The sequence below is a fragment of the Chelon labrosus genome, assembly GCF_963514085.1.
Source record: "Chelon labrosus genome assembly, chromosome: 4".
Lineage (NCBI taxonomy): Eukaryota > Metazoa > Chordata > Actinopteri > Mugiliformes > Mugilidae > Chelon > Chelon labrosus.
Window position 1 is genome coordinate 12858211 of NC_140340.1, and position 27509 is coordinate 12885719.

Genomic DNA, 27509 nt, shown 5'->3' on the forward strand with positions numbered 1-27509 from the left:
CAGCAGTCTGAGAGGGAGGGAGTGTTGCAGGCTGTACAACGCCATACACACTTAAGTACTTAAAACCTTTTCCTTTCACAGCCTCTGTGCGTCTGAGTGTGTGCGCCACTTGATGCCAGGCGGACAGAAGCAGCTGAACTTGCACTGAGAGGTGGCTCTATCCATTACGGACCTTCTCCTGGGCCTAAATCATTGATACACTCAAGCAGTCAAGGCCTGCCGCTACATCAGAAGTTTACTTTTTAATGAACTCTGCTTGCCCGCTCTTCTCTTCTCTTCCCGACAGGCCCATATTGTGTCAGATAAACCCTTTCCACTGCTTCAGACACATTTGTGGTGTGAAACTAACAGGCTGTGGGTCATTTGAAGGCGAAGAGATGAAGCAGAACAAAAGCAGAACGTTGAAATGTTAGAACAGAGGCAGAAAAAATAAAACATGATGGCAATGACAGCCACTGCATTAGTTAGATTATAGTGTGTTTGCTGAGTAGGCGTAGAGCAAGACAACAATAGGCTGATGAAAAATAAAGGCCAATTATAACAAGGTTTAGAAACAATATGTCAGCGTTTGAGCAGCAGATCCTAAGATTTACGACTCACGTCTGTGTGAAAACAGGTCTTTGCTCTGAGACAGTAGGCTTTAAGTTGGGTAGAAGTGGATCTACAGTGATGGGAAATGAAGTAGGTGGAAGAGGTCAGAGGGTGTTAACAGCTGAACATAAAGTGACTCAGACAGAGCTCACTGTAGGGGACCTGCCCAAGTGCTGCCCAGCATCTACCTGCAACCCCCACAGAGCACTTCATATCCAACCTTAACACAAGCCTGCGTATGTGGGTGCGTATGTCCATGAACGTGGGATGCTTCCTACGCACCTAAAAAAAACAACACACACACACACACACACACTGGAACGTGTCTCCTAACAAATGGCGGTGATTTAACACACCAGGACAGCAGTGGAGGCGTAAGCAGCTCCGCCCTCGCTGCCCCCCTCCCCTGCTGAGGAGCTGCAGCTCAGCAGAAGGGCCGCCAGGGGAAAGTAGGTCAGGCTGACCTCTGCGCTCGGCGTGTCAAACGTTCAGAGTGAGCTAAAGGGACAGGCCATGTCAGAGCCCTGTTCCTCACAGCTGGGGAGGAGGAGGCACCCTGTGCACATGGTCAGGGACCCAAGGGAGCGAACTCGGCATGTTGGGACATACATGCGCTTGCACACGTACAAGTTATGACATTGGGACGAACACCAGCAACTGAGGGAGAGGAAGACTCATACTGCGGTCCAACGTCAATGAAGCAATGCCGCAGTAGGTTCCAGGCTTTACCAGCTTCACACCATCTTTCTGCAACTTTTTGCCTCTAGACGAAGCTTGAAAAAATAAAGAGTGCGGGGGCTCTAACCAACCAACACTCTGCCCACTCTTACAGTATATTTCCCACAACTAACAAAAAGCAACAAAGAGGTATTAGTCCAGTTGTAAGTTTACTGGAAGCATTCCTGAGTCCAAGCGAGAGTCTGGGACGACCTAGAGGTGCTCTCAAAGTGTTTAGTTTAAACTCCAAAGGAGGAGAGCTTAAATGCTGCCGGATTTGCTGCCTATGTGATCAAAGTGCTCTCCCTAGCATTGCAGTGTGTGGGAAAATAGGCGGGAGTAAACAGTGTCAGGAACCAGTGGTTAAACATTACAGTGACCTCCACTACAGGAGCTGCTCATAAAGGCAAATATTCCGAGCAAAAAGTACTCCTCCTGCGTTCAATTTACATTTCCAAAAAAAGATCAGGTCTCGGGAGACGACCACAGTTTCAAGCCGAGTGTACGGCGAAGTTAATTTGGGTGACATTGCGCTTCCATTTTACTGTATGCCTCCCGTTTTAAGTTCATCTCATTTTGTTTATAAAATCAACAAGTCTTCTCACATTAACAATTACATAGAAGACAGAATAGACCACAGGGCTTTTAGAGTGGGGGGAAAAAGCCATTAAACTGAATACCACCCAGACCTGTTGCCACATCTAATATCTTGTGTCGAGTAGCTTTACAGAAGAAGGCAGAATAACAAATCAAATGAACCGATGCAAACACTTTCGAAAGTACTAATGCTTGCAAGACAGGACCTCAACCTCTGACTAACCTGACAGCAAGACTGAATGATGGATGGATGTAAAAGACATAAAATCTATTCAAAAATAATGAAATAAGAGCTCTGCTGTGAATGAATTTTGATAAGGAAAGGGAAACCAGACAGATTGAGAAAAAGACCTGTATACAGATGCGTATACAGGTATGAACATGTTAATGAACATGTATAGTGCTGGAGATACTGCCCAAAGAGAGACAGTAGTAAAACATCAAAACGTAATCACTGTGAGAAAATAATACAGGGCATAAATCGCACAAAGGAAGAAGTCCATCTACTGTAATACAATGAAGCATTTCCTTCATTTCAGGATTGGCTGTATGAACGTTTCCTTCAATACAATCATCCGTTAGTCAGTAAAATTAGACGAAACCAACTAGATTTCCAGCCCAAGCAGAGAGAATCGGAGCTGAAACGATTAGTCAACGAACGGTGTACATTTTCAGCTTACAGTAATTGGTTTTGATATAATGCATGCACTACAGATTTCAGTAAGTTAAACATCTATTATGAAAGTTGGTTTTAAGTGTTCATCACATGGAGCCAGTTACCTCAGCAAATCAACAAATGATTTTCAGAAGTATTTATTTAAGCATTCTTAAATAAGGCATGTGATTTAGACGTGAAGACTAAACTAGAAAAGAAAGAAAGAAAGATAGAGTTACAGTAAGGAGTAGCATGAACTGTGTGTGGCAAACAAGCCCACAATAAAGGAAACGGGAAGTGAATCAGTACAGATACAGTAACAGATGTACGCACGCAACACACATACACACACACACACACACACACACACACACTCTCTGACCCTCTCTCTCTTGCTCATACAGGTAGATTACTGTATTTTTAGGCCTTTGTTATTTCATAAGGACCCTGTGACATGCCCACCAACACAGAACATACTCCTCAGCCTCGGGGAGCAGCACCAAGGCCAGGGAATGTAGCACCTTCGCTGTCTATTTGTAGTGGGTGTGGGAAGGCATGTGGGATGCCACAGCATTTTCTCAGTAAGACACTGCGTTTTTAAAAAAAAAAAAAAAAGTTAAGTAAATACATGCTTGAACACACGTACACACAGGTAGAGAAAGGTACGTTTGTCCAGGTGCGATCACCAGATGATTTAGCCAACTTTCAGAAGAGCTCTGACATTTTTTGGATAATGAGGCCATAGGAACAAGGATCTTCTGATTGATCTGTTGAAAACGACAGGTATGACATAGGCTGCTGTTTCCTTCATTGTTAATATTTTAAACATTTAAACCCCTATTACTTCCTGTTTTACCCTGCAGCCTCACAACGGGCACAAAAAGAGTAATAACCGTGACTTAGAACATTCGTCAAGTCTAAAGCTTCAGTATTGGCTGCGAAGCTGCGTTTTAGCGTCAAATAATTATGGTAAGCACCTATAAAAGACATATCTAATTCTATTTAGCACTACTTAAATCCTTACTGATTACAGTGACCCCTCCCCCACAGACACCATGCTGTCAGACTCTGGAGTCTGCCAACGCTCGCCGCCCAGCACAACACAAAGCTCTCTCTCGCATCAAGCAAAGCTACCGAGAGACCTAAAGCCCACACTCAAATACCAATGAAGACAACTCGAACGATTTTCAACTTTCATTTTTTTTTTTCAACCATCTTCAAAGGCATTTGATCTGCCTCCCTTGGCATCTAGTAGTAATGTGTTGGCATGCTAGGTTTTAAACCCCTTAGTCTCTGATCTTTACTCACTTGTATGTAGCCTTAATAAAACATGAACAGTTTGCTTGTCTGCCGCAGAAATATACATGCCAAGGTGAAATCTGTCATAAATATAATAACCTGTTACTCTCAGGTTTGAGGAGAGCTCCATGTCGATGTCCGTGCCGCAAAGACAAAAGAAACCAGGTAACAGAAGAATAACATCAACGACCAATGTTTGCCATGTACACCCAGGTCATCTAGCGTGGCACACTGAGGTATTATAGTAATTAAAACTCAACAGCCACTTCTGCAGAAGGAGATGACACTATGGGGAAATTGTATTTTTCTCCCCCGCCCCCCACCCTCCACAGTGAGCATTTGGCTAAATTAAACTCATTTTTCATTGGCAGACTCGAATAATGAGGGCAATGCATTCAAGAAAGAAATTAGCTTGATAAGCTATTACATGTGTAGACTCAAAAAGGACCTGTTATCAGGAGCAGAGAGGACAGTGACAGCAACAAAGAAAAAAAAATAACTTTCTGGACAATTGCAGAAGTGAGATTTTTTTTTTCTTATTTTTTTTTTCCAAAGAGCTACAGAGTGCAATTAATGAAAGTAACAACTAATGAAAAGCTGTCAAAATTTGGATGCGACTACAGGGAAGCCAATTAACGTGACAACACGGGTCAGTGGTTGGCATCAGCCGCCACAGGTTTATTGTTTCTAGAGGATAACTCCATACATTGCAACTGCAAGAAAGGTAGGTCAAACAATGTGTAGGTGGATATTCACTCTAGACAAACACTTATCCACTGCAGTATTATTCCTGATACTGCAACAGGCCATATAAACCACTCTCTGATACACATTAAACAGTGAAATTTGCAAACACGTAGCCAAAATAGAGCGTAAGCTTGCCTAAACCTGCAAATTCACATAGTGTAGAATCCTCTACAATACCAAGTAAGCAAAGCAATGCAACTTTGTCTGCCAAGTAATTTTCCTGAGGGTGATCCAAGGATACAGCATCCTATAGAGCGCAGACAATAGGCTGAGCCAACACAAAACCCCCATAGTTCTCTAGTGGCGTATAAGAAGTTTATGAATGCTGCACCAAGGATGTTCCCTTTTCAACAAGCAGTGGGGTTAGAGACCAAAAGCTCCAATATAAATGTTCTGAACTCAATCTCACTCAGGCAATTGCACCCACATATCCTTTTCTAACTGAGTTTTTTCTTTTTTTTTTCGCTCTAAGGCCAACTTTGGAATGGACCTGTAGAAATTACAGGAAAAAAAAAAAAACTTCTGCATTATTTTCTAGGTGCACTCAAGGTTACAGCCCTGGCTTGAACGCTACGTTTGAAATTCCCCTTATAAATTGGGAGGCGGTCACTGCAGATTTGAAAAGCTGTGGGGGGAAAAATTCACTTAATGCAACACTGAATGGCAGGTCACACTACAACAAAAGCCCTGAGCCACTCATATGAGGCCTATTTGACCGCAGTCCCTCAGAGAGCTATCCGTCTTTGTCTCTCTTTCTTTTTTTTTTTTTTTTTTTTGCCAATATTTGTGCCTCTCCCACTCTGTCTCATTCTCTCACTCAAAACCAAACCACACACAGTGAAAGCGCTTTGTACAGCCTCTGGTGTTGCCACTCTTGCTACAGTACGCCGCTGCACCGTGCAGCATGCAGAAGTGTAGCATGATTCTATTAAGTGGATTATTGCAAAGCATCTCTGACCTTCGATGGGGCTGTCATTGGCAATGAATCAGGAAGAATTCAGGAGAAATGATGATGGGCCCGACCTCTTTGGAAATTGGCAGGATTGAGTGATGGCAAGTGCTATTCAACAGTAAACCAGTCAATAAAAGCACAGAAGATGAGGCTGGTGCAAAAGTCTGAGACATGGGGAGATTAAAATCAAGTCAATAAAATAAACCTTCTTGTCTTCACGGGATGAAATCATGCCTGTGTTTGAGGCAGGATTGAGCCATTTTCTAATACAACACTATTAGTTAATATTATAACAATTATATGAGAGCTGATCTTGTATTAGAAAAAATGCTGGGCTGCATGATAATGTAGTTTTACAGCAAAAAGGTTGTGAGTTCGAACCTCCCGGTTACTCGGGGCCTCCCTTTCCGTTTTCTCCAGTTGTTCTGGCTTTCACCCACAGTCCAATCACATATTATCTTGATATGCGTTCATCTCTCTGTGTTAGCCCTAGCATAGACTGGCCACATGTCCAATACCAGCTGGGATAGGTTCCAGATGGTACTGGACTCTGGAGCAATGGAAGAAGGTCATGTGGTCTGATGAGTCCAGATTGACCCTGTTCCAGAGTGATGGGGGCATCAGGGTAAGAAGAGAGGCAGATGAAGTGATGCAACCATCATGCCTAGTGTCTACTGTACAAGCCTGTGGGGGCAGTGCTATGATCTAGGGTTGGTGCAGTTGGTCAGGTCTAGGTTCAGCAACATTATGTGTCCAAAGAATGAGGTCAGCTGACTACCTGAATATACTAAATGACCAGGTTATTCCATCAATGGATTTTTTTCTTCCCTGATGTTCACGGGCATATTCCAAGATGACAATGCCAGGATTCATTGGGCTCAAATTGTGAAAGATTAGTTCAGGGAGCATGAGACATCATTTTCACACATGGATTGGCCACCACAGAGTCCAGATCTTAACCCCATTGAGGATCTTTGGGATGTGCTGGAGAAGGCTTTGCACAGTGGTCACTCTCCCATCATCAATACAAGATCTTGGTGAAAAATGAATGCAACACTGGATGGTAATAAATCTTGTGACAATGTAGAAGCTTATCGAAACACTGCCACAGCGAATGAGTGCTGTAATCAAAGTTAAAGGCGGTCCAACGAAATATTGTGTGTGCCCTTTTTTTTGGTGGCGACTTTTCTTTTGACCAGGCAGTGTATTTCTTGAAGTTGTCTGTACCTCAAATACCATTTGCTTGCAGTCCGTAGCTCAAATTTATGGATTATAACTAAATTAGTGAAAATAAATCTATCATCCATCAAATTAATAAATGCATTTAAATGCGCAATTATATTAAATGGTGATTTGTTTATAACTGTGAATTTACAGCAGCTGCTGGTAAGTCACGTCTGATAATTAGAACTGAACAAGTTTGATAAATGTAAACTCTATCTCGCCTTTACCTGCTGAGATAAAATTAGCTTCAGAAAATAACTGTCGTTAATGGACGACTGTTTGCTCACGTAGCAACATTTTATAATATGAAAATAAGTAAAACCTACTAATGGCTGCATTGACACTTGGGTTTACAGAGGATGCAGGGAAGTTGAAGTGATGGCACACATTATGTCCTTGTCACAATAATACTCCATCTATCTCGTCTAAAATACTCTGAAGTAATGTCAGCCTTGAGGAAACAAAAATAATTGACAGCTTCTCAAATAGGGGAGAAAGATGTAGCACACAACTGTATGCTTGGTCACTCGAGACAAACTGGAAAACTGCAACAGTACAGACGGACAGCAAACGCAGCCGCCTTGCTCAGTGCTGTAAATTAAGTCTAGTTCTCCGAGCGACACCGACTCGCGCTTTTCTCCCGTGCTGCACTGGACGCCTTTTCTCTCCCTTCTTCCTCCTCCACTGCAGAGGCAGCACAAGGCCATGAAAGATTGGAGGCAAAGTGACGTCCTCCGGTTTATCCTCCCTGAAAGCCTTCGCATGCTCTCAGTTCCACATGAGGGATCTGATGAAAGCCGTTTGTCAGTACGCCACTTAATTATCAGCCAGAAGAAGAGCCTCTGATGCTATCCTCTGACAATGGCTCACAGCAGCCTGCTGACTACAGTGCCCACTAACAATGAAGAAATGACTGCAGCTACTAATGGTGACGGGGTAGTGCCAACTGTCCACTTAAGAGTTAGACAAATTAAGTAAAGCCACAGAAAAGCTTTTTGTACGCCCGCTTCTTCAACGTATATTCTCTTCTTTGTAGGCTTAAGTAGGAAGGAGTGACTTTTCCATCTGAACACCAAGACTGTAAAATGAGATGTTTGGAAGATAAAATGCAAAACAGATCTAGTCCTATTGAAAACACATTATATCAAAGCGGAGGGAAAAAGCTGAAACGTTTTGACCTTCTATTGTTGCTGCATGTCTACACAAACATTATAAAGCTTATGCTGCTTCTCAGCATGCACACTCCCATCAGACGGCAAATAAATAAGAGTCGCATGAACCCTTTAACCCTCTATATTTGCACTGCCACTAGTTTGACTGCCGACAAAAGACACTGTAACACAGAAACAGCCCTAATAAATCAAAAAATACTTTTACTGTGCTTAAGCAGGACAACTAGAAACTCATCAGAATAAATGAAATAAATGTTTTTTTTTTTTTTATAAATGGATGGAAATTCCATTTTAAAGATGAGCACTGCTCTTCTGCTCATGTTCCCTTTGGTGAGTTTACATCCCAAATAGCTTGCATGCGTATCTCCCATGATCAGATAGATAAAGCATAATATTCTATTTAGTGGTTTATTGTCCTTCTTCTTCTTATTATTATTTATTCTTATTGTTCCTAGACTTTTGAGTACACTTGGCCTGAAGGCTACTACACCAGCTGATAAAAAAAGAAACCATTCACCATTGTCCGCTTTAATATAATCTGATGCTGGGTTTTCATTAGCAAACTACATTACTGTACATGTCCATAACAGACAAGGCGCGATGACTCTGTGTAACCTTGGACTCCCCACAGAAACCGGCCAGCATGGAACAAATCCACAAAGGAATCATAAGAAGCAATGCCTCATTTTAAACTTCTGCTCTCGCTAACAAACTGGGGAGGGGGGAGCCTACCTAAGAAACGCTTTATTTTGTCATATGTATTAGATTTGATTTCCTTCTGAAAGGGAATCACAGACCCACCCTGCAGTCCATTAGCCAAGTTAATGCAGAGCTGCCAGACTTGCTGACCCATTAATAATACATTGCAGTGGTCAAAAGAGGCCAGACACCTCCGTGCAACCCTTCATCCCTCTACACGGCCACATTAATGGACTAATTCAGATGCAATTAACTGGTGGGGAGAGGCTGTGGCCTTGCGGCTGGTGGAGCACAGGCGGAAGGGCTTAGAGCCAGGGCTTGGATTATAATCACTGTGAGCGCACACATGAACACACACGTTCACAAAACAATTTACATACCCCTACAAAGGAGCCGACACAATTTTGTAGTAAAACTGCATGTAGCTTTTACCATCCAAGACCCAAAGCAAAACGGACCCTTTTTGCACATTAAGATCCATTGTTAATACAAAAATATTATAGCCACTTTAAACGCCAGCAAAGCTTTTATCCTGAGGACCTTCCTTATGGCAAATTTGCATGAAGCGACACAGTGTGAAATGCCTGCACTGCCATGTGCTGCGATTTAATTTAATTGGTTTCTCTCTCTCTCTTTTTTTTTTTTTTTATGTTTGTCCATTACAGCAAGCTTCATTTAGTAATATGGCTGCGGAAACCCACTTTTTGTGAGATGTGACGTTGACAAATGAGCAATTACAGGAGCGATATTCACGTGTCACATTTGTGGCCGGCATGACCCGCGATTAGCCCTGCTGATGCTGAATGTGAGATGCGAGAGCTGTGCCTGTCAATAACGGCGCCTGGGAAGGAAGCGTGGACCGTTCTGGCATGTCATCCATCACTGGTTCCACTCGGCTGCCACAGCTGTGTCACTGTCCCCCTCTCACAGACCGCTGACCCCACTGAGGACGCACCAGCGGAATGATCAAATATTGTTTTGGGATAAGAGACAGCCATCCAGCTTCAGAAGACTAGAAAAAAAAACAACCTTTTCCTACAAATTCTCTGCCACGGTGACATCTTTATCAATAAGCAGCTGTTAATGCCAGGCAGAAGAGTCATGTAAAGACACAAGGCTGCTTGCCTTTCATTCTAAAAGAGCAGGGATTGTGAGGTGCAGAGTGAAGCCATTAGCGGCAGGAGGCTGGCACACGAGGTGACAGGGGTTAAATAATTGCCAGAGAAGAGAGAGGAGGGATGAAAACAAAGATGAAATGGAATAGCACTGGCAAGACGTTTTCCCGCGATAATTACTTGCCATGCAGATTTCATCAACATGCCAATCATCTGGGCCAGGCCACTCCTTTTGAAATTCCTATCAGATGTGAATGACCTACAGTCTGGACGTACGACGGCATGGCTCAGCTCCAAGCTGCTCCAAGTGGATATTCATTGGAGGGCTTACCTCAGTCAGGCTACAGACCTTTGACCATATCAGCAGTCTCAGGTTGCTTTAGACTTTTTAAAAGATCCTCCTCCAGCCTCTGCTAATTAGTCCTGCAGCCTTTTTTCCTTTCATTTCCAAAGAGGAAGTGCTGTGTGCGAGCTACAGTGCTGGCAGATAAATTAGCTGCAAGCTTCACAGGAGGCAACCGTTCTTCAGGGAGAGCAGGCTACCTTAATTATGAATATTATTAATTACATTTAAAAACAGCGAGGAAAAATGAAAAAAAAACAAAATATATAATAATAAAAAATCAAAAACATCAATCAATCACCCTCATGCTAAAAGACAGCCATTAAAATGTTGTTTAATTGAAAGAGTTGTGAAATGTAATTTTATAATGTGTTCTGTACACAGACGGAGCCAGCGGCAGCAGTGGCCGCTCCAGTCCAGCTTAGATGAATTTAACAGGGCAGATTCAGTGTTAAAGGCGGATTCCAAGGACTGCACTCTATTTATAGCACGCAGAATTCATCAGCGTACCTCTCTCCTTTCTACTCCTCCTTGTCGAGGCAAAAAAATCAGTGCGCATACAAGAGGCTATGTTAAAAGGAACCATCTGTGATCACTGTGTAAACAAAATGTAGCCTGATATTCACACTGAAAAGCCATTATGTTCCCGGGCCATTATTCAGCCTGACACTGCCTTGTTATTAGCAGTTTTGAGGCGGGAAGGATTTGATTTTATCGTCATCAATCACTGAACTAATGATTCCAGCTAATGTGTACAGTTAGCAAATTTTTAAGTTTTGCAAAGACAGTTTGCTTCTTAAATACCACACATGGAAATGTGAAATAATAAAGGGACATTATTACTGTTACACGTGGACAAAGAAAAGAAACTGTTTATTTCTTTTAAGACGCAGGGCTGAGGTAGTTTATTAAAGGCAATGCCTGCTCACCAAAAGACTTTAACGGCCTACAGGAAGGAATGTATGCTTCAGTTGGCCAACACACCTAAAGCAGTCATTAAACTGTTGACCTGACTACTCTAGACTCTTAAAATGAAACTATTTCATTTTTTTCAAAATTACTGAATCAAAATAACACATTCAAAAACAAACAGTATAGAGACTATAAAGAAATACTGGCAATCCTGATTGTTCTCATCAATTTAAAGCTCTTAATGTACATGCCAACGTGACAGCCAACCGAGCAGGAATATAATTGAGGGGAAAAATCCACTCACTGGGGAGACTAAGGTAGAAATAAAGGGAAGGCAAAGTGCTATTATTGTCCATCTTTCTAGCCACAGAATGATGACTGAAGATTTTCTGAGCAGCTCCATGCGGCCCTTCATCCTCCCCTCTGAAAGAAAAATCTGAGAACCAGCTAATGATTTTTCCAGTTATGAGTTGTGCTTCAAATTCCTTGCAGTTCATAATTTTAACTCTGACAACGGGGGTGATTTTCTAGTCAAACGGCGCTTCAGGCTGTGGATCTGTGACAAAGTAAGGGCGATGCCTGCTGAAGGTCCCGATCGAAATGACAAAATGAATGGACACCTCTGACAAAATAAACACAAATCCAGATGCTAACCCTTTCCCCAGTTATTAATATACAAGTCTTGTGTGTCTTATTAATGCCACTCCGCTAAATATGTCAGTGGGCTTTACAGTTCTTATATCCAACCCTCTATCCAACTGAGAAAGGGTTTATGCCTTAACTAACTAAAGAGAAGGAGGAAAACTGGCCACTGAGCAGGCTAAATCAACACTGATAGTTCCTACAGCCTTGGCTTCTCATGTTTCTCCATTATTATAAACTGAAGAGTCTGCTTTAACGACGCCAGCAGATTAAGTGTCTTTTCAAAGGCCCGAAGCCGTGGCCGAAAAATGTGTGGAGGGACCAACGGCCCATCGTTGTCCAGTGTTATCTGCACTATGAATGATTCTTAGAAAGAAGGGAGAAAAGGCAGTGGCACAAATAGTGTGTCCCTGTCTGTGAGTCAGATATCGACTTCAACAGATCTCATTATCACAGAGGAGGAAGTTGACTGAATCAATTGATGACGATGGTCAACAGCTTTTACAACTAGCTGATATATCACATCTAGCCGAGTAAAAAGAGCGGATGAGTGGGGGCTGTTATGGGTTATGACTGTTTAAAACGATTATATATATATATATATATATATATATATATATATATATATATATATATATAGATAGATAGATAGATATAGATATATATAGAGATATATATAGATATAGATATAGATATATATAGAGATATATATAGATATAGATATATATAGAGATATATATATATAGATATATATATTTATATATTTATATTGGATGAACTGTGAGACTGTGGTCATGACAGGCAAAAAGACAGCTAGAGTTTCAAATAAAATTGAAGCCAACATCTCTACACAGGCCTGCAGGCCACAAGAGGAAGCGATAGAAGCCTCGGGCCTTTTATGTTCTGCACTGCAGTCAGCACTTCACTCAGTGGAGTGTGGGGACAGCAGCTTCTGCCAAAACGTATCCATGCCAAGGCCTGCCAGCTTGCTCTCCCCGCCCACTCTAAGGGCCAGAGCGTGAGCGGTGGGGCGCCGGTAGGCGGGTGCAAGGTGAGGCTGGTGGGCGGGTGGCCAGGCTGGAGCTTCCTGACACGGGAACCCGCCTCACAGCAGGATCAAACTGGCTGCCGAGTGAATCACTACCCCTCCCACTACCTGAAAAAGTCAGCGCCAGGCCAGTACGCAGCCACTTTTGCTGTCTCTACAATTAACAAGGAATTCAGGAAAAGACAAAGGTGCTAAAAATACCGTTGTGTAACCTCATCACTCATCAGACTGCACCAGAGCCAAGGTTGATATGAGGCTGGACTAGAAAAGAGAAGTTTTCAGGATCAATTTTGAATTGAGCTGTGCATGTAATAAAAAAAAGCAGTCAAAATATGTATCGGTGGTGCTGCTGAAATATTCAATATCAGCTAAGTGCTTAAAATTTAAACGCTTGCTTTACGGTGTAATGATGATACAGGCTAAGAAAGTAGATGAAGGTATCACAGAGTCTAGCACCGAAGCAATTTTACACTTTCAGATTTGAGGCCCTGCAAACCTAAGCTTGCTGTGGGAGATAGGGGCAGGAGGCACAAATGCTCATACCTGACCAGCCTTATTTAAATAAGCAACAGGAGCAAGGATTTTCTGAGCTGTGGCTAGTCACCAGTCAGAAGCAGGAACATTATCTCCAGAGTAAATAATGTCCTGGAGGACCAGTGGCTACCCAAATCACTTCTTTAAAAAATAGAAAACTGCTTCAGGCTGCTATTATTAAGCCTCAGATCCAATGGGAAAGTTGAACCTTTGATCTGTTTAGGGTGCTGTGTATTTGCATTTTATAATGAGATCAAAGCAAGGTCCAGGGCCCCTGCAGAAGGCAGCTCTGTGCCCCATCTTTGCACACTCAACGATTTACAGACCAAAGCTATATTTCCCCGTTAACAAGATCATGTAAGAGCTATGGACCTCAGTGAAAATGCAGAGGGAGATTCAGTGTTTGTTAGGCAATCAACAGTAGCCCACATTCTCTCCCAGCTAATTTTCTTTTCCTGTACACAGGTGTAAAAGTGAAAAAATAAAATCATGCCAGTAGCAACAATCTCCTCAACAGTTAAAGTTCAAGAGCAAACATTTCAAGCATTTTTAAACTGGTTGAGAATTGCTCCTGATTTTCTTTGGCATTCTTCACCTGGAAGAAATGCAGAAGGGAATTTACACACTTTGCCTGAAGTGAGCCTACGAGGAGCCGGGGTAAGGTTTGAGATGAGCGTGGAGGTCAGCATTTGAGAGTTTTTATTTTATTTTTTTTTCCTTCTCCAAACAGAAAATATAGCAGAAAATAAATCACACATACTGTCACTCTGTCTCTGACTGAGCTGAGGTGAGCGGAGTCCTCTATTTTGAGAAACTGTGTGCAGCAGTCAGGGGTGGTTAAGACATGAATGAATTAAAGAGTGCAGTTTGTTTAAATGAGTCCATCTAGTATGATTTTACTGTTGTGCACCTGAGAGCTAAGCTCATGTTTTTATAATACTTAGATTTTAATACATTACTTGTACTGTACACTGATTAACTACATTATATGTATTTATTTTTTAAAAAGGTCCATGTAAGTCTGTGCATCTTCTAATTTATATTTTCTTTAGTATTTTCTAATTTTTTAAAAAAATCTTTAAGTAATCTCGATGTGTCCATTTTTATATGGTTACTTAATCAATAATAAAAAAAATAATCCATTTAATGCTGACAAGTTAAACACAGATCACAACTTAACACTAGTAAAACATCACTGAATTCACCTAAAGACTCTTGAGTTTAAAAAAGTGGCCAATTTGACCAGCTTGTTATCTAAACCAGGTCTTTAAATGATCATAGATTAATAATGTTTTGCTCATCCCGGCCCCCACGGTGCGTGCAGGTAGAGGATGATCAGGGGAATACCCTTCCCTTGCAGCCGTCTCCCTAGAGGTGTCCTGAAGCAACACATGTGCACATCCTCTATATAACATCTACCCCACAAACAGTTGCAGCGAAAGTGAGAGGACGCTGATTTGCCATTCATGACACGCAAGACGACATCCGCGAAGAGAGGGTGCAGATTCGAGAATTGATGACAACAGACTTGAAACCTATTCCACTCATTCTTATACTACTCACACTGAACCTTCACACCATAAATCTTACTGTTTTATCTACGATTCAAAGAAATACATCTGAAAAGTCTCAACATATCCTTGTGAATTCTTGAACAGTGAATCTGACCCAAAGTCAACCCTTTATGGTGTTACAAGTCACATTTGAGTTAAGTGCCACTGGCTGGGACAAAGACATGGTCTTAGAGAAGAGACAGCTTAAAGGTCTGTAATGGCTTTAAAATCTAAGGGATGGCACACAATATGAGAAGACAGTATATTGCATTATAGGTAAGTGCTGCAAGCTTCAACATACACCAATCAGGCATAACATTATGACAACCTTCCGAATATTGTGTAGGTCTCAGTTGTGACTCATCAGAGAATGGACATGGGCCTTCTGAGGGGTGTCCTGTGGTGTCTGGCAACAGAATGATGTTAGTGGGGGCCTTTGGGTCCTATGGGTTGAGGGGAGGGGTCTCTGTGGATCATCCCACAGATACTTGATCAGTTTGGGATCTGGTGAATTTGGAGGCCAGGTCAACACCTTGTGCTGTTTTTGCTGTTTAGTTGTTCCTAAACCGATTTTGTGTTTGTTCCTGTGTCACGCTGCATCCTGCTGGGGGTTGGCTGCTGTCATCAAGGAGTGGGCGGTGCCTGGCCTTGTCTAGGTGAGTGGCACGTCTCTAAGTAACAGCCACACGAATGCCAGGTCCAAAAGTTCCCCAGCAGAACATTGTATCGTCACAAAACATTCAATGTTATTTTACTTCTCCTGGCAGTGGTTTTAATGTTGTGGCTGAACGGTGTATGTGGAATCTAGGAATCCTAGTGTGTGAAATATTTTTAAGCAGTCTGGCAGATCTTCAAAAATCCATGCTTTACATGCAAAGAACAGAAGGACATTGAGGCTACAGTATACGAGCTGAATCATGCACAAGACTGCTTAGACAAACCTGCAAAACATGAATCAAAAGTGCCTCACAGAGCCAGAGAGAGTGTGAAGAAAAGCACCAACTAATTGCTTGCTCATAGATGCCGAGCACACATTCTGCACTCTCGAAGGCAGCGTTCGCGTCTTTTGACCTTGATGAATTATCTGTTTTTATTGACAGCACTTATTGACATTTCTTAAAAGCGCAGGCTAATGGAGTTCTATTGAGATGATTAAATGACTTGCTGGTGCCCAGATTAGCCAGGTCTCATCTCAGAGGCACAGCTTGCATTATCATACAGAACAGACGCATGCGTGTGTGGAGTCCCAAATTCCTGCGCCTGACATCTCCAGGGGAACAGAGGAGCGATGACTACATCCGACCTACATTCACCCCACCCCGGCATGCTTGGTTCCAACTAATTACACACACACAAACATGCATACTCAGTCACACTATAGGTGGATTCATATCATAGTAACAGCCACAGTGCAGGAAGAACATAACAACTGTGTGCACGTTACACAATCATACAAGTACAATTAGGTATTCTGCTACTTCCAAATCTCTAAGTATCTCAAGGTTTTGAAGCCAAAAACTCTCATAGCGGTTCAAGCACCATGTGACCTCCTGATGATTGGGAGAGGAACCTTTCCTAAGGCTTTTGCACAGGCTTAGATGAAAATATCATTTGTGTGATGGGATGTGAAAATTCTCCAAGCACAAAAACATTAGGAATGGACCTAAGGCTACTGGAGCTTGTTCAAATGCCCTGGGCGTGGAAACAGTATTGGATTTCATTTAAATGTCTTAAGCAATGAAAAGATTTTATACAGATTCTATGTACTTTATTTCAGTTGTTCGGTTCTCAGAAAAAGCTATAAGAGGGGAAAAAACCCTATTAACAAGAACTGAGAAAAAAAAAGTGACGCAGGCTCGAGCCGATGAGCACATCTTTAAACCGCTCTTTCAGTGTTTCCTGTGCTGTACAGCATCCTGGTTAGAGTGATGTGGTTTTTCACACTTTTGAATGTGAGGGGTATTTCTACAGTTGCAACCCACATTTAGGCCAGAATCTGATGATCTATGCAAGGTTTGACTAAACTAGAAAGTAGTCGGGGAACATCAATCTTCACCAACGCTGACTAATTCCATAACCTGCTCTTGTGCTAAAGACATCATTCCAATTACGTCAAATCTCTATGACACCTGAAACCCGAAAATAGATGCTTTCCATTCCAACATCTTAAATTTAGTTTCATCTGCGTGGATAAAAATATTGCACTGCAACGGTAAAGCCCCACCCCATGTCTCATTTTAACATAAAATCTATAAATATCTAATTTTATCAAACAAAAACTGGATGATTAATCCAAAGGGTTAAGCTTTATGCAGCACAGATCTAATTATTAAATGTGCTATTTTATTGTGTTCTGCTTTTAATTAGCATAGTCTGAGCCATGGAGCTGAAAATTAAAAATGAATCTGTATTATTTATCTGCAAAACATTGGATACCCCAAATAAAAGCGCAGCGTTACAGGAAATCTACATCGTTCATATTAGGGCTGGGCGATAAAACGATAACGATATATATCGCGATAGACACGTGATCGATATCAATAGAAAATACGCGCGATAGAATGTTCGATAATTTCACTTGAACTCCGTTAGAGAAAAATAGGAAGAAAACCCAGAGCCAGAACTGCAAGTCATTCTGGGGGATGAAGGCAGAGGAAGGGCTTTAGCCTCTCGACCTATCACGGCCCAGCTAAGCCAGGTTGGTGGCATCAACAACAACAAAAAAAGAACGGCATGGAGCGAAAGGAGAATATGAGTGCGACAGTGCGAGAGGAAATTGTAGATAAAAAAAGGAAAGGTCACGTCACCAGTTTGGCAATATTGTGGTTATTTTAAGTCAGACAAGAGTCAGACCGATGTTGTCTGCAAACTTGGTGGCGAGTGAGCATACTAACTGGCTCTTGTCTCTCTTGATTAGTAGTGTAAGAGTCGGTTAAGAGTCGGTTAAGTTTCGTTTGTCTGCCGGCCGAGTGAGTGGCTGCTGACTCGGTTAAGCAGGGATCCACGAGCAGCGGTTATGAGTCGGTTGAGTTTCGTTTCTCTGCGTATTGTGCGTAAGTGAGTGAGTGTCTGAGTGCCTTAGTTTGCTAGTGGTCAAGTCGGATGGTACGTTTTGTTTCTCTGCCGAGTGAGATGTAAGATGTTTGAATGGTGCCGTTTATTGATTATATATCAATCAAACGTGGTAGGACTCAACTGAGCCGGTTAAATAGACTCTAGATTCATGATTCTTGAGTCGTCTTTGATGGCCGGTTATATGAACCGAATCTTTTTTTTCTACCGCTACTGAATATTAATTAAAAATGAATGAAAATGAAATGCTATTGAATATGTCATTGTTATCATTTTTAAAAAATTAAAGTGACGGGTAAAAATGGGTTATGACGGGATTGTTATGATCCTGTCAGTCAAAATGACAGACAACGAAAAAGTCTAGCGCAACCTCTGATCAAGAGTTACACGGCAGCAGTGCCATACGACAAAACATCAAAGCGATATAAAGAAATAACGGATGCAGTTCAGCACAGTTGAGAAGTCCGGGTAGAATAGGTTAAAAAACGAATCAATAATTATCGATATCGACTGATATGAAACACTTATATCGTGATACATTTTTCAGCCATATCGCCCAGCCCGAGTCCATATGCACCTAAACTAACTGCTTACAAGCTGCAAATGAACTAGAAAGCACCTTTGCTATATTAGCCATTAGCATCTGATCCAGAGAGTCTTTGTTAGGTTCTTGACTGAAACACAACAAATATTTACACAACCATGACACAAAATACTTTTAATACTTGTGCTGCTGTCTCATCGTTTTGAGATCAAAACGTCTCTGAATTGTGTTGCGGAGGGTGGCCATTTCAGTTTTTCAAAGCATCTATTTATTGGGTCTCTGTTTGAAGAATTCGTACACTTTTGATGATTGCGGCTGGGCTATTTCCAATTAAAATCTCTTTTTCAGCATGGCTGGCAGCGGAAGTTGGCGTGATTGGGCATGAAGGTAAACACTGACAGAGTAATCAGTTATGGAGACACGTTGATGGAGTCCCAGATGAAACAAAAATGTCAACTATGCATTATATGCTCAAGCCTCGATGTAATTACTAAATACATTTAATACACACGACCATGTGGATTAACTTAAAGCTTTCAATCTGACAAATGACGCAAACATTCATTCATTCGTTCATTCATCTTCTGTAACCACTTCTCCTGTAACCACTTCCCAGCTGTCATCGGGCGAGAGGCGGGGAACACCCTGGACAGGTCTCCAGTCTATCGCAGGGCTAACACAGAGAGACAGACAACCATTCACACTCACATGCACACCTACGGCCAATTTAGAATTACCAATTAACCTAATGAGCATGTCTTTGGACAGTGGAAGGAAGCCGGAGTACCCGGAGAGAACCCACGCAGGAACAGGGAGAACATGGAGTCGGCCCACAGAGTCAAACCCGGAACCTTCACTGCTAACCACCACGCCACTCTGCCACACATGACGCAAACAAATTCTGTGATATATTGATATTATCTTCTAAAAATGATACCGATAACCGAAAACTTTCCGCTTCAAAAGGCCGATACCAATGCCGATAACCGATAACATACCTGAAGATGAGGAAGACTAATGAGCAAAAGCCGCGCTGGCGTCCTCATACGCCTTCAAAACCCCATCGAATCGATGGCTATGTTTCAAATGACTTTTCATGTTTGAGGTATTAAAGCTGGTGCTGATTTTTCCACCTCGTGGCACTTTCTTTAAACATTTATTACAAACAGCCAGAGACATGTCATCCTCGGAAACTTTGAAAAAGTCCCACACCACCACCGCCGCCATGTTGTTTATTTACAAACGTATACACGTTGTGCTGCATTCAAGTGGTGACGGAAGTTCCCTGTTCCCGGTTTGAGAGTCGTTTTTCCGACCTTTTATGTCTCTGTGGTTTATGTGTAACATCCTGGGTAATGGCAGCTACTACCAAACTCATGACCGAGTTGACGAGTTGTTTTCCGACATGAGGGAGTATTTTAATGATTTTTTTCAGCCAGAATGTTGTTTTTCCGATTATACCGATGCCACTTGAACGCAGCATTCACTTCAGGCCGTTCAGGTCTCATGTGGGAGTTGGAGCGATTGATCAAAACAACCACTCACACTGCAGTACTGACAAAAATATATATTATATATTATCGGGGCCATTCGTTATGATATCAGACTTATCGGAATGACGTCATAATTTCCAGATATCGGGCCGATAATTATCGTGCACCCCTAATAGGTACTGTTTTAAACTAAAAGAGAAAACATCTTCCATGATCTAATGCTCGGGGGACACTGCAAGCTCATGTCCAACATTGACATTTGATTTGATAAGTTTATCCCAAAGCTGATTTAACCTCTTTTGCTTGTTAGCTAACAAAATAGAGAAAAAATTTAAACTTAAAAATGTATAGAAACATTGTTGTGTCCCATAAGGACCATAATTGTTAATATAGTTCATGTGATACCCATTTTCAATTAGAATTTCTAGACAATTCCTGATCATTATTTAATACTATTTATTATTATAGGCTTTTTCTAAGGCTTTAAACATTTATTTATTTTTTTTACACAATAATAATCATGTTTTCACTGAACATTGGAAAAAGCCACACTTAACAAAAGAACACATTAACAGCCATACACATTATCTCAGCTTTGGTGAATTAATATAACGTCTTTCTTTCTGCTGTATGGAACTGTAACTCAGTGGGTAGAGCAGACCGCCAGCCCTGCCAGCAGCATCGGTTTGATTCCCACTGAAGACACCCACTCTAAAATGTATAAAAAGTGCATTAATTCACAGTGCTTGGGATTGAGTGTCAGCTAAATTTTAGGTCTTATCTAGAGTTATTTTAGTTTGACTACTCAGTCACACCCTTATATTCCTCAACAATAAGGCCTGTGGTGCAAGTCAAGTCCATTCAGACCCACTTAATTGATCTTTTACTCATATCCGCTCTCTGGATAAAAAGGAAAGTTGATCGATTAAATTATCTTAATAGATGCAGACTGACTAATGACGGCTACATGACCTGCGACTGGATTTGTTAACAACATCCAGCGACAAAGACAGTGGAAAATGCTGCTGCAACCCTCGAAGAATGTCTGGAGAAAATCGTTTGGCATTGAATTTAACAATTCGCTGCACACAAATAGGGTAGGTGGTATACAAAACACAGAGCTGACATCAAGTGTTTGGTGAAAATGCCTGTAACTCAGCGCTGGAATACATGCAGACTGGCGGCACATATGCTGCTGTGTTGCTGACAACTAAATAAGGGATGATGAAGGTAAAAGAGGAAATAACAGTTGCAAAATAAAACAATTCATTTCCTTGCAAAAAAAAAAAGGCCTTGCCACAAAAGCTAAAATCAATCCATTTATAATAACACATGCTTTCTCATCTCGCCCTTACCTACAAGCATACATATACGCACACACACCTCAATGCAGTCTGTGCACACGCCAGATCTTGTCGCCCCAGGAAATGGGCTTCATACATCTTGTCTGACTGCAATAAAGCAGTGCCTAAGATTCTATTTCCAATAAACGTCGACTGATTGGAAAACTCATTCTAATATCAATTTCCATCTGGGCCCTTTAAAAGGCAATCAGCATAGCTTCATCTCTGTATATCATGGGCTCCTTGAGATGATGACACAGCACTGGCTCTCTCCTTCTGCATAATGGCCTTCTCCTATCAAGGCATCTGCAATGAATAATACCACCCATGAATGGGCTATTTAGTCTGTGTTCGCACAGATAGGGGCCACTTCTGTGAATATTAATCCAGGGTTTTACACTTCATATGGTTCTCTCAGGGCTGCACCATTTTTCATTTGATGGGGCAAGGCACTTAGTGTGATTTGGCACACTTACAGTTTCTCTCTAGGTTTCCTCAGAAGTGACATTGGTGATTACCAATGGCATCTCACTTTGTACGAGATGCCCAGCACCCACAAAACAATGATTTTAGTTACAGAATATCATATTTTACTCTACAAACGCTGTCAACAGCTCATCACAAAATTAAATGTCACAGGAGGACATTCACAAGTGAATAAAAAGAATAAACACGCTGACACAAAGCAAAAAGGGGAAACCTATTTAAATTTAAACAGCAATAAAAATGTTTCTATATAAGATTTTCTATATTTTTGTTATAGTCGACAAATGGCTGAAAAAAACATCAGTTAATTGATTCTACCTTAAGTACTGACTATGTCCAAGTTTGATTTAACTAATTCTTCTGTAGCATGGCGCTCCACAGGCGCCCAAACACTATTAAAACACATCAGTCTTCTGCCTTTTAGGAGCTACTCTCCAGTGATGGAGGAAGTGACTGCCATTATTGGTCTATAAATCACTCTGTAAATAACTACTGGGCTCATATTTTTCATAAACAAGCAACATGTCACAGACTGTCTATATTAAACCCCCAGGTAAAATTTTATAAACTCCTGTAGGCATAAAATTAAGAGTGGATGTCTCTTTTTTCCTCACCTTCCAGCCACTGCCCGCCTCCCTGTAGTAGGGAAAGTTATCACAGATCCACTGGTAGATCTCGCTCAGCGTCATCTTCTTCTTTGGCGAGCTGTTGATAGCAAACGTGATGAGACTGGCGTAGCTATAGGGAGGTTTGCCATCCTTGTGCTGCTGCACCTCTTCCTGGTCCAGCGTGGTGTTAGGATCCAGCAGGGTACTCTTCTTGCCCATGCCTGGCCCGTGGGCATTCTGGGCATCAGCCTTGCGGATGGCCGCCTGCATGGTCAGCTGAGGAAGCCAATCCATGGAGGTCAGGCTGCTCTCCAGCTCCGACGTCATTGTGACGGCAGGCTGGGCAGGAGGGGGCGGGGAAAAGGTGGCGGTGGCTGGGGCCGCTGTTGGTACTTGTCGACCGATGGAGTGCAGACTAGGTGTTGAATAACAAATGGGGACGAGTGCGGATGAAGTCAGGGCGCCCTCAGCTCAGGACATCAGCATAGCATCTTCTGTGAGTCAACTCTAGACAAACAAGAAACAGACATGCCTTTATTAGTCAACCAGTATTTGTTACAAGCAGCAGCTTAACATTGAAAATTAAAAATATATCTTTCAGGAGCACTGCATGGATTGAAAAACAAATGCAAGCGAAGAATCAGCTCAGTGGAGTTTGCACAACATCAAAAACCAAGCGCCTCTGTAAAGTATGCTCAAATTCACAGTACAGGAGATCGCAAGCCCACCACTTTCTGCACCACTTGCTGCTCTCAAAGCTGACTCATAGCTGGGACTCCATCTGCACAGAGAGAGTAAATGCCAGGCAATTGTTTTCACAACTGCCAGCCAAATGGGGGAATGGCTCAGGAGGAATTCCGACTCTCTTGAGGGCAGTAAACCCCCTCTCCTTTCTTCCCTGCCTGCCTCCTTCCCTGTCCTCCCCCAAAAAGAGCCTCTGCCATAAACGAGCCAGCTAATGTCGCCTTGCAAACGGTCTTCGGGCGCTTTGGTCGTGTTGTGCAAAGTGTAGCCCGCAACAGCCCGTCTCTCTGTCCCTCTCGGCACACTGCCCTGTCTTAAAATAGAGGAGCAGAGTAGAGAAGCCTAAAGTTGCGGACGTAGAGTGAACATGGGGATGTGTGGAAGAAAAAACCTGAGCAGGATTACACTGCAATCTGGCGGATTTTAGTGGAGGGTGGGGGAAAAAAAAAAAGAAAGAGAGAAAGCAGTCGGGAGAAGAAGAAGGAGGAATCCTCACCAAGTTGTGGGATTTTTCTCTTGACTAAGCATGCTCACACAAGTGTGTGTTTGTGTGTGTGTCTGTTTGTGAGCATGTGTGAGCTTGAGTATGTACTGTCAGGCTGGGTATAAAAGCTCACCTTGACAGCACTCAGCATAAGAATATCTATCTTTCAAAATATGTATATTTATGTGGAACTGTACCCAACCATTACCATTTAACACAATTTTTATAATCTGAATATAATTTTGCAAATATTTATATAATTGCCTATTGAAAATGCTCAAAATGGTTTTGAAGCCTTCAAAAAATATCTATTGGAAATTTGTTTTACATCCGTTTACTGACAAACATACTGAAAGACATGGCAAGGGATGTAGAATAAGAGAAGACAATTTATTGGGCCTCTGCTTTAAATATGAGATGTAACAGGAACAGTAAGAAAGTCCTAAATTGGGCAAACTGCTTCGGCGGCAGTTGGTCAAAGGCGATATATGGCTGTCCCTTTCCACTGATCTCTCGCAGCGGGGGTCAGCTAGTGCCCAGCAGCCAATTCAATATCTGCTATCAGTGTGGACAGGCGAAGAAGATGATGAAGGCATTTTTAAACATGCCAACAGAATTCAGAGATGGGAAAAAAAAAAAGAAAAAAAAAAACACATCTGTGGGAGATCATTAATGAAGGAAGGTCTTAAAAGTTCCTTTATAGTCAGAGTTTGGTCCCATCAGGTACTGTTCAATTTCCAACCTAAGCAAAATCCTTTTCCAGTTCTATTTATCAAATTTATATTTTAAAGTGACCCTCTGTAGTGCGCTTCAAAAGATTTCCACCTTCAGCATTGAAATAGTGGATATAATGGATAAGAACAGTTGTGGTCACCTTGAATACATGTCAGTAACATAGCAACTAAAACGTAATACCACTCTTGCAGCAGAACTGTTCTGTCCATCTGAAAACACGTTTCATATTTCCTTGAATCTACAGTCAAACTTTTCTTTGGCTGCTTTGATACTGAATCCAGACAGTGACAATGGCCCCTTAGGAAAGAATTTGAACTGTCCAAAATCAAGCTTTTTGTGAACCTGAATTATATTTTAGATGGACTTTTATTTTAATCTGTTCACTTAGAAAAGAGCTGGTTATTTACTTGCTGCTGGGCTTTTGGAGTCTTTCTTCGTTAACACTTTCATTGTGGATGTTCAAAGCTCGGAGGCCATAATAAAAACACTGAAGGCTTGAAAGTAACAACACCAGCCTCTGCGGTCATGGGCCGACTGACAATGAGTAGACTTGTTGACTGACTATACTGAGTCAGACAAATGATGAAGAACAGTTCCTCATCACAAAAAAGACAAATCATACACGAGGTATCTCCACCCAGTAGCTGAAATAAAGGTGACTCACAGGGTGCTGCTAATCACGGTGATTTTCCTCTATGAATAAAAGCCAACTGTAATATAAAGCTAATCCAATTTCTAAGCCTTGCCTGCATACGATGGTAGATTAAAAATAGATTCTGACAATAAAGCAAAATTCTGTTAAATCCGTTGTTAAAAGTGCTGATTACATCAGTTCAATAAAAAACAATCCAAAGCATTCAGATGCTCATTTCTTATGCTCGTTTCACCTTAAGTAAAACTGAACCAACTCATCTTTAGATGCCGTTTATGCACCCAAAAAAAAGCCGGAACATACTTAGGAAAAAAAAAATAGGAAGCCAATGAGTGTTTGATTTAGGTAGGTGTACCTGATAAAAAACAGAAGTCAGTGAAAGGACATCTTGATGTAAATGTTTTCACAGACACCTAATGCTCACTATGACTGGGGCCAGCAAGGAGGAAGAAAGCTGATGTTTCTGGTGGCTTGCCGGAGGTGAGGAGACTGATTCAAGGGTTGATGAAAGGCGCTCCGCCCGATACACAGAGACACATGCCATTTGAACCTCCACGCTAATGATCCAGCTGCTACATAATCTGCAGGGCCAAAGACGGCGTCTTAATTAGAGAACCTTGGGCTGTGGCAGGAATGATGAAGCGCAACACAGGCAGGCAGTAAGACGGCCCCCCTGCTGCCTTCATTACCCAGGCAGTGGGACAGCCAGAGCAGGGACAAGCCCCAGCCTGCTGCTGTGTCAGGGAGGACTGTCTTGAGTATGTTCACTAACGGGTCTGGGGGCAGGCACAGGAGAACTTAGGAGGCGGGGAACATGAGAAGAAAACCCAGAAAAGATGAAGCACAACGTAGCTGGCATTTGGTCGGCAGAGTAGAAAATAGCAATGGTCTGCATCCGAGGTTCTCCAAGTTCAGGCTCTCTGATTACGAGCCCAAGGGAATCGACTGCGATGCCACACACATGGAGCAGCTTTGATCCCGCTCCAGGAAAAATGGGGTTTCTTCACTGTCATTGCCAAAAAAAAAACAGAAAAGAAAACGTCATTTTCTCGCTCTCGACTTCAATTTGTTTTTCGAATGGGGCGCTGGGAGTATTTTCGAGAGCTCAGAGGGAGAAATAGATGGTCAAATTCATTCTCTATTCAACACTCAAAGTTTCTTTGTCCTCCAGGGATAAATGGCAGATTTAGTTCTGGATGAGAAATTGAAAGCGTTTGTGAAACATCTTAATTCACCAAGTTCTTGACAAGACTTATCAACAGCCCTGCTGCCAACAGAGCACTGACGGCAAATCAGTGATTGTGTTTTGTGCCTCAGCTACTAAGTCTGGAGTGGCTCAGTCAAACTGACAGTGTGGCTATTATACGTGTGCCAGGCCCTCCTTTATTCAAGAATCCCCAATGAGGAAACAAGCTGAGTAACAACCAGGGATTACCCAACACAATTTAGCAGATTACGTCAACTTCATCATGTTGGGCAAGTACGTACTGAGATGCAAGTCAGCAACTGTGTCATACAATCCGTGCTGTTCCTCTTCTACACTCTTGCAAAATTTATGTCTGTACTTAGCAAGCACTTAAAATGTTAGTACCCCTAACAATGCATGGCTCAGGGTGAAATTAATATTTCAATACTGTGATATTGCTACAGTGAATGGCAGCTAAATGTCTTCATAATGACAGTAACAACCTAATTCTAATACTAATTTAGGAAGTTGCTAAACGCACATGTGTCTGCAAGTAATCAGTTACCAATACATGTAATTATATCAGTACACATCATACAAAGGGCTTGTTGGAATAGCCGAACAATGTCTGAATCATCTCTCTTTGAAATCATAATTGTGAGGATACATTTTATATCCTTCGGCAAAAGAAAATTTCCCAATCACGCAGTCTCTTAATTGGTCATTGTTTATCGATCCAAACAAGCACGATGCGATGAAAAACTTGTAGCAAAGTGTATGAAAGCGCGTGGACTCACGTCATGACAAATGAAGAGAGTTCACGTGCGTCGCATCTACAGACGGTTTGTGGCATGGACAGAGCTACACAAAGTATTGACGTGATAGTTTACATATAATAATACATAATAATCATCATTTACTGTGTTGGTAATTATTAGTGTGCATGTATTTGTCATTTATGGTATGAACTACTATCTTTCCTTGACTTTCTACAAGCTCTTGCGTCAAGGAATTTGCACACCCTTTTTTTTCTGTCAAATGCCTTTTTGACCTCTGAGCCATCGCATGTACAAATGTTGTCATTCAAAACTGTTTCTGGTTCACTGTGGTTACCTAGAAATACTCCAAACACAAATAGAGCTGTTGTGCAGGATCGACTGGATTGAGGAAATTGGTGGTTCCAGTATTGTTAGCAGCTTATGAAACTGGACCGGATGGGGGCAATATTTTACTTAATCTACCTTTAAGAGGTGAGATGAAAAAATTGTCTCCACTGCTCTAGGACTGATCTCATTTGGCAAGTTTTGATTGTAAGACGTATAAAAACAGCATGTCACGGCAAAAAGAACGTAAAGATACCGC

General features: G+C 41.9%; 1 protein-coding gene across 1 annotated transcript in view; it reads right to left on the reverse strand.

The window, feature by feature from the left end:
• Positions 1–27509, reverse strand: part of foxj3 (forkhead box J3) — a 68907-nt gene that overhangs the window by 21007 nt on the left and 20391 nt on the right. The window contains exon 2 of the mRNA XM_084543271.1: positions 22353–22853. Coding sequence (XP_084399397.1) covers positions 22353–22673 — 321 coding nt within the window. The 5' untranslated portion in view covers positions 22674–22853. The remainder of the gene's footprint in view (positions 1–22352; positions 22854–27509) is intronic.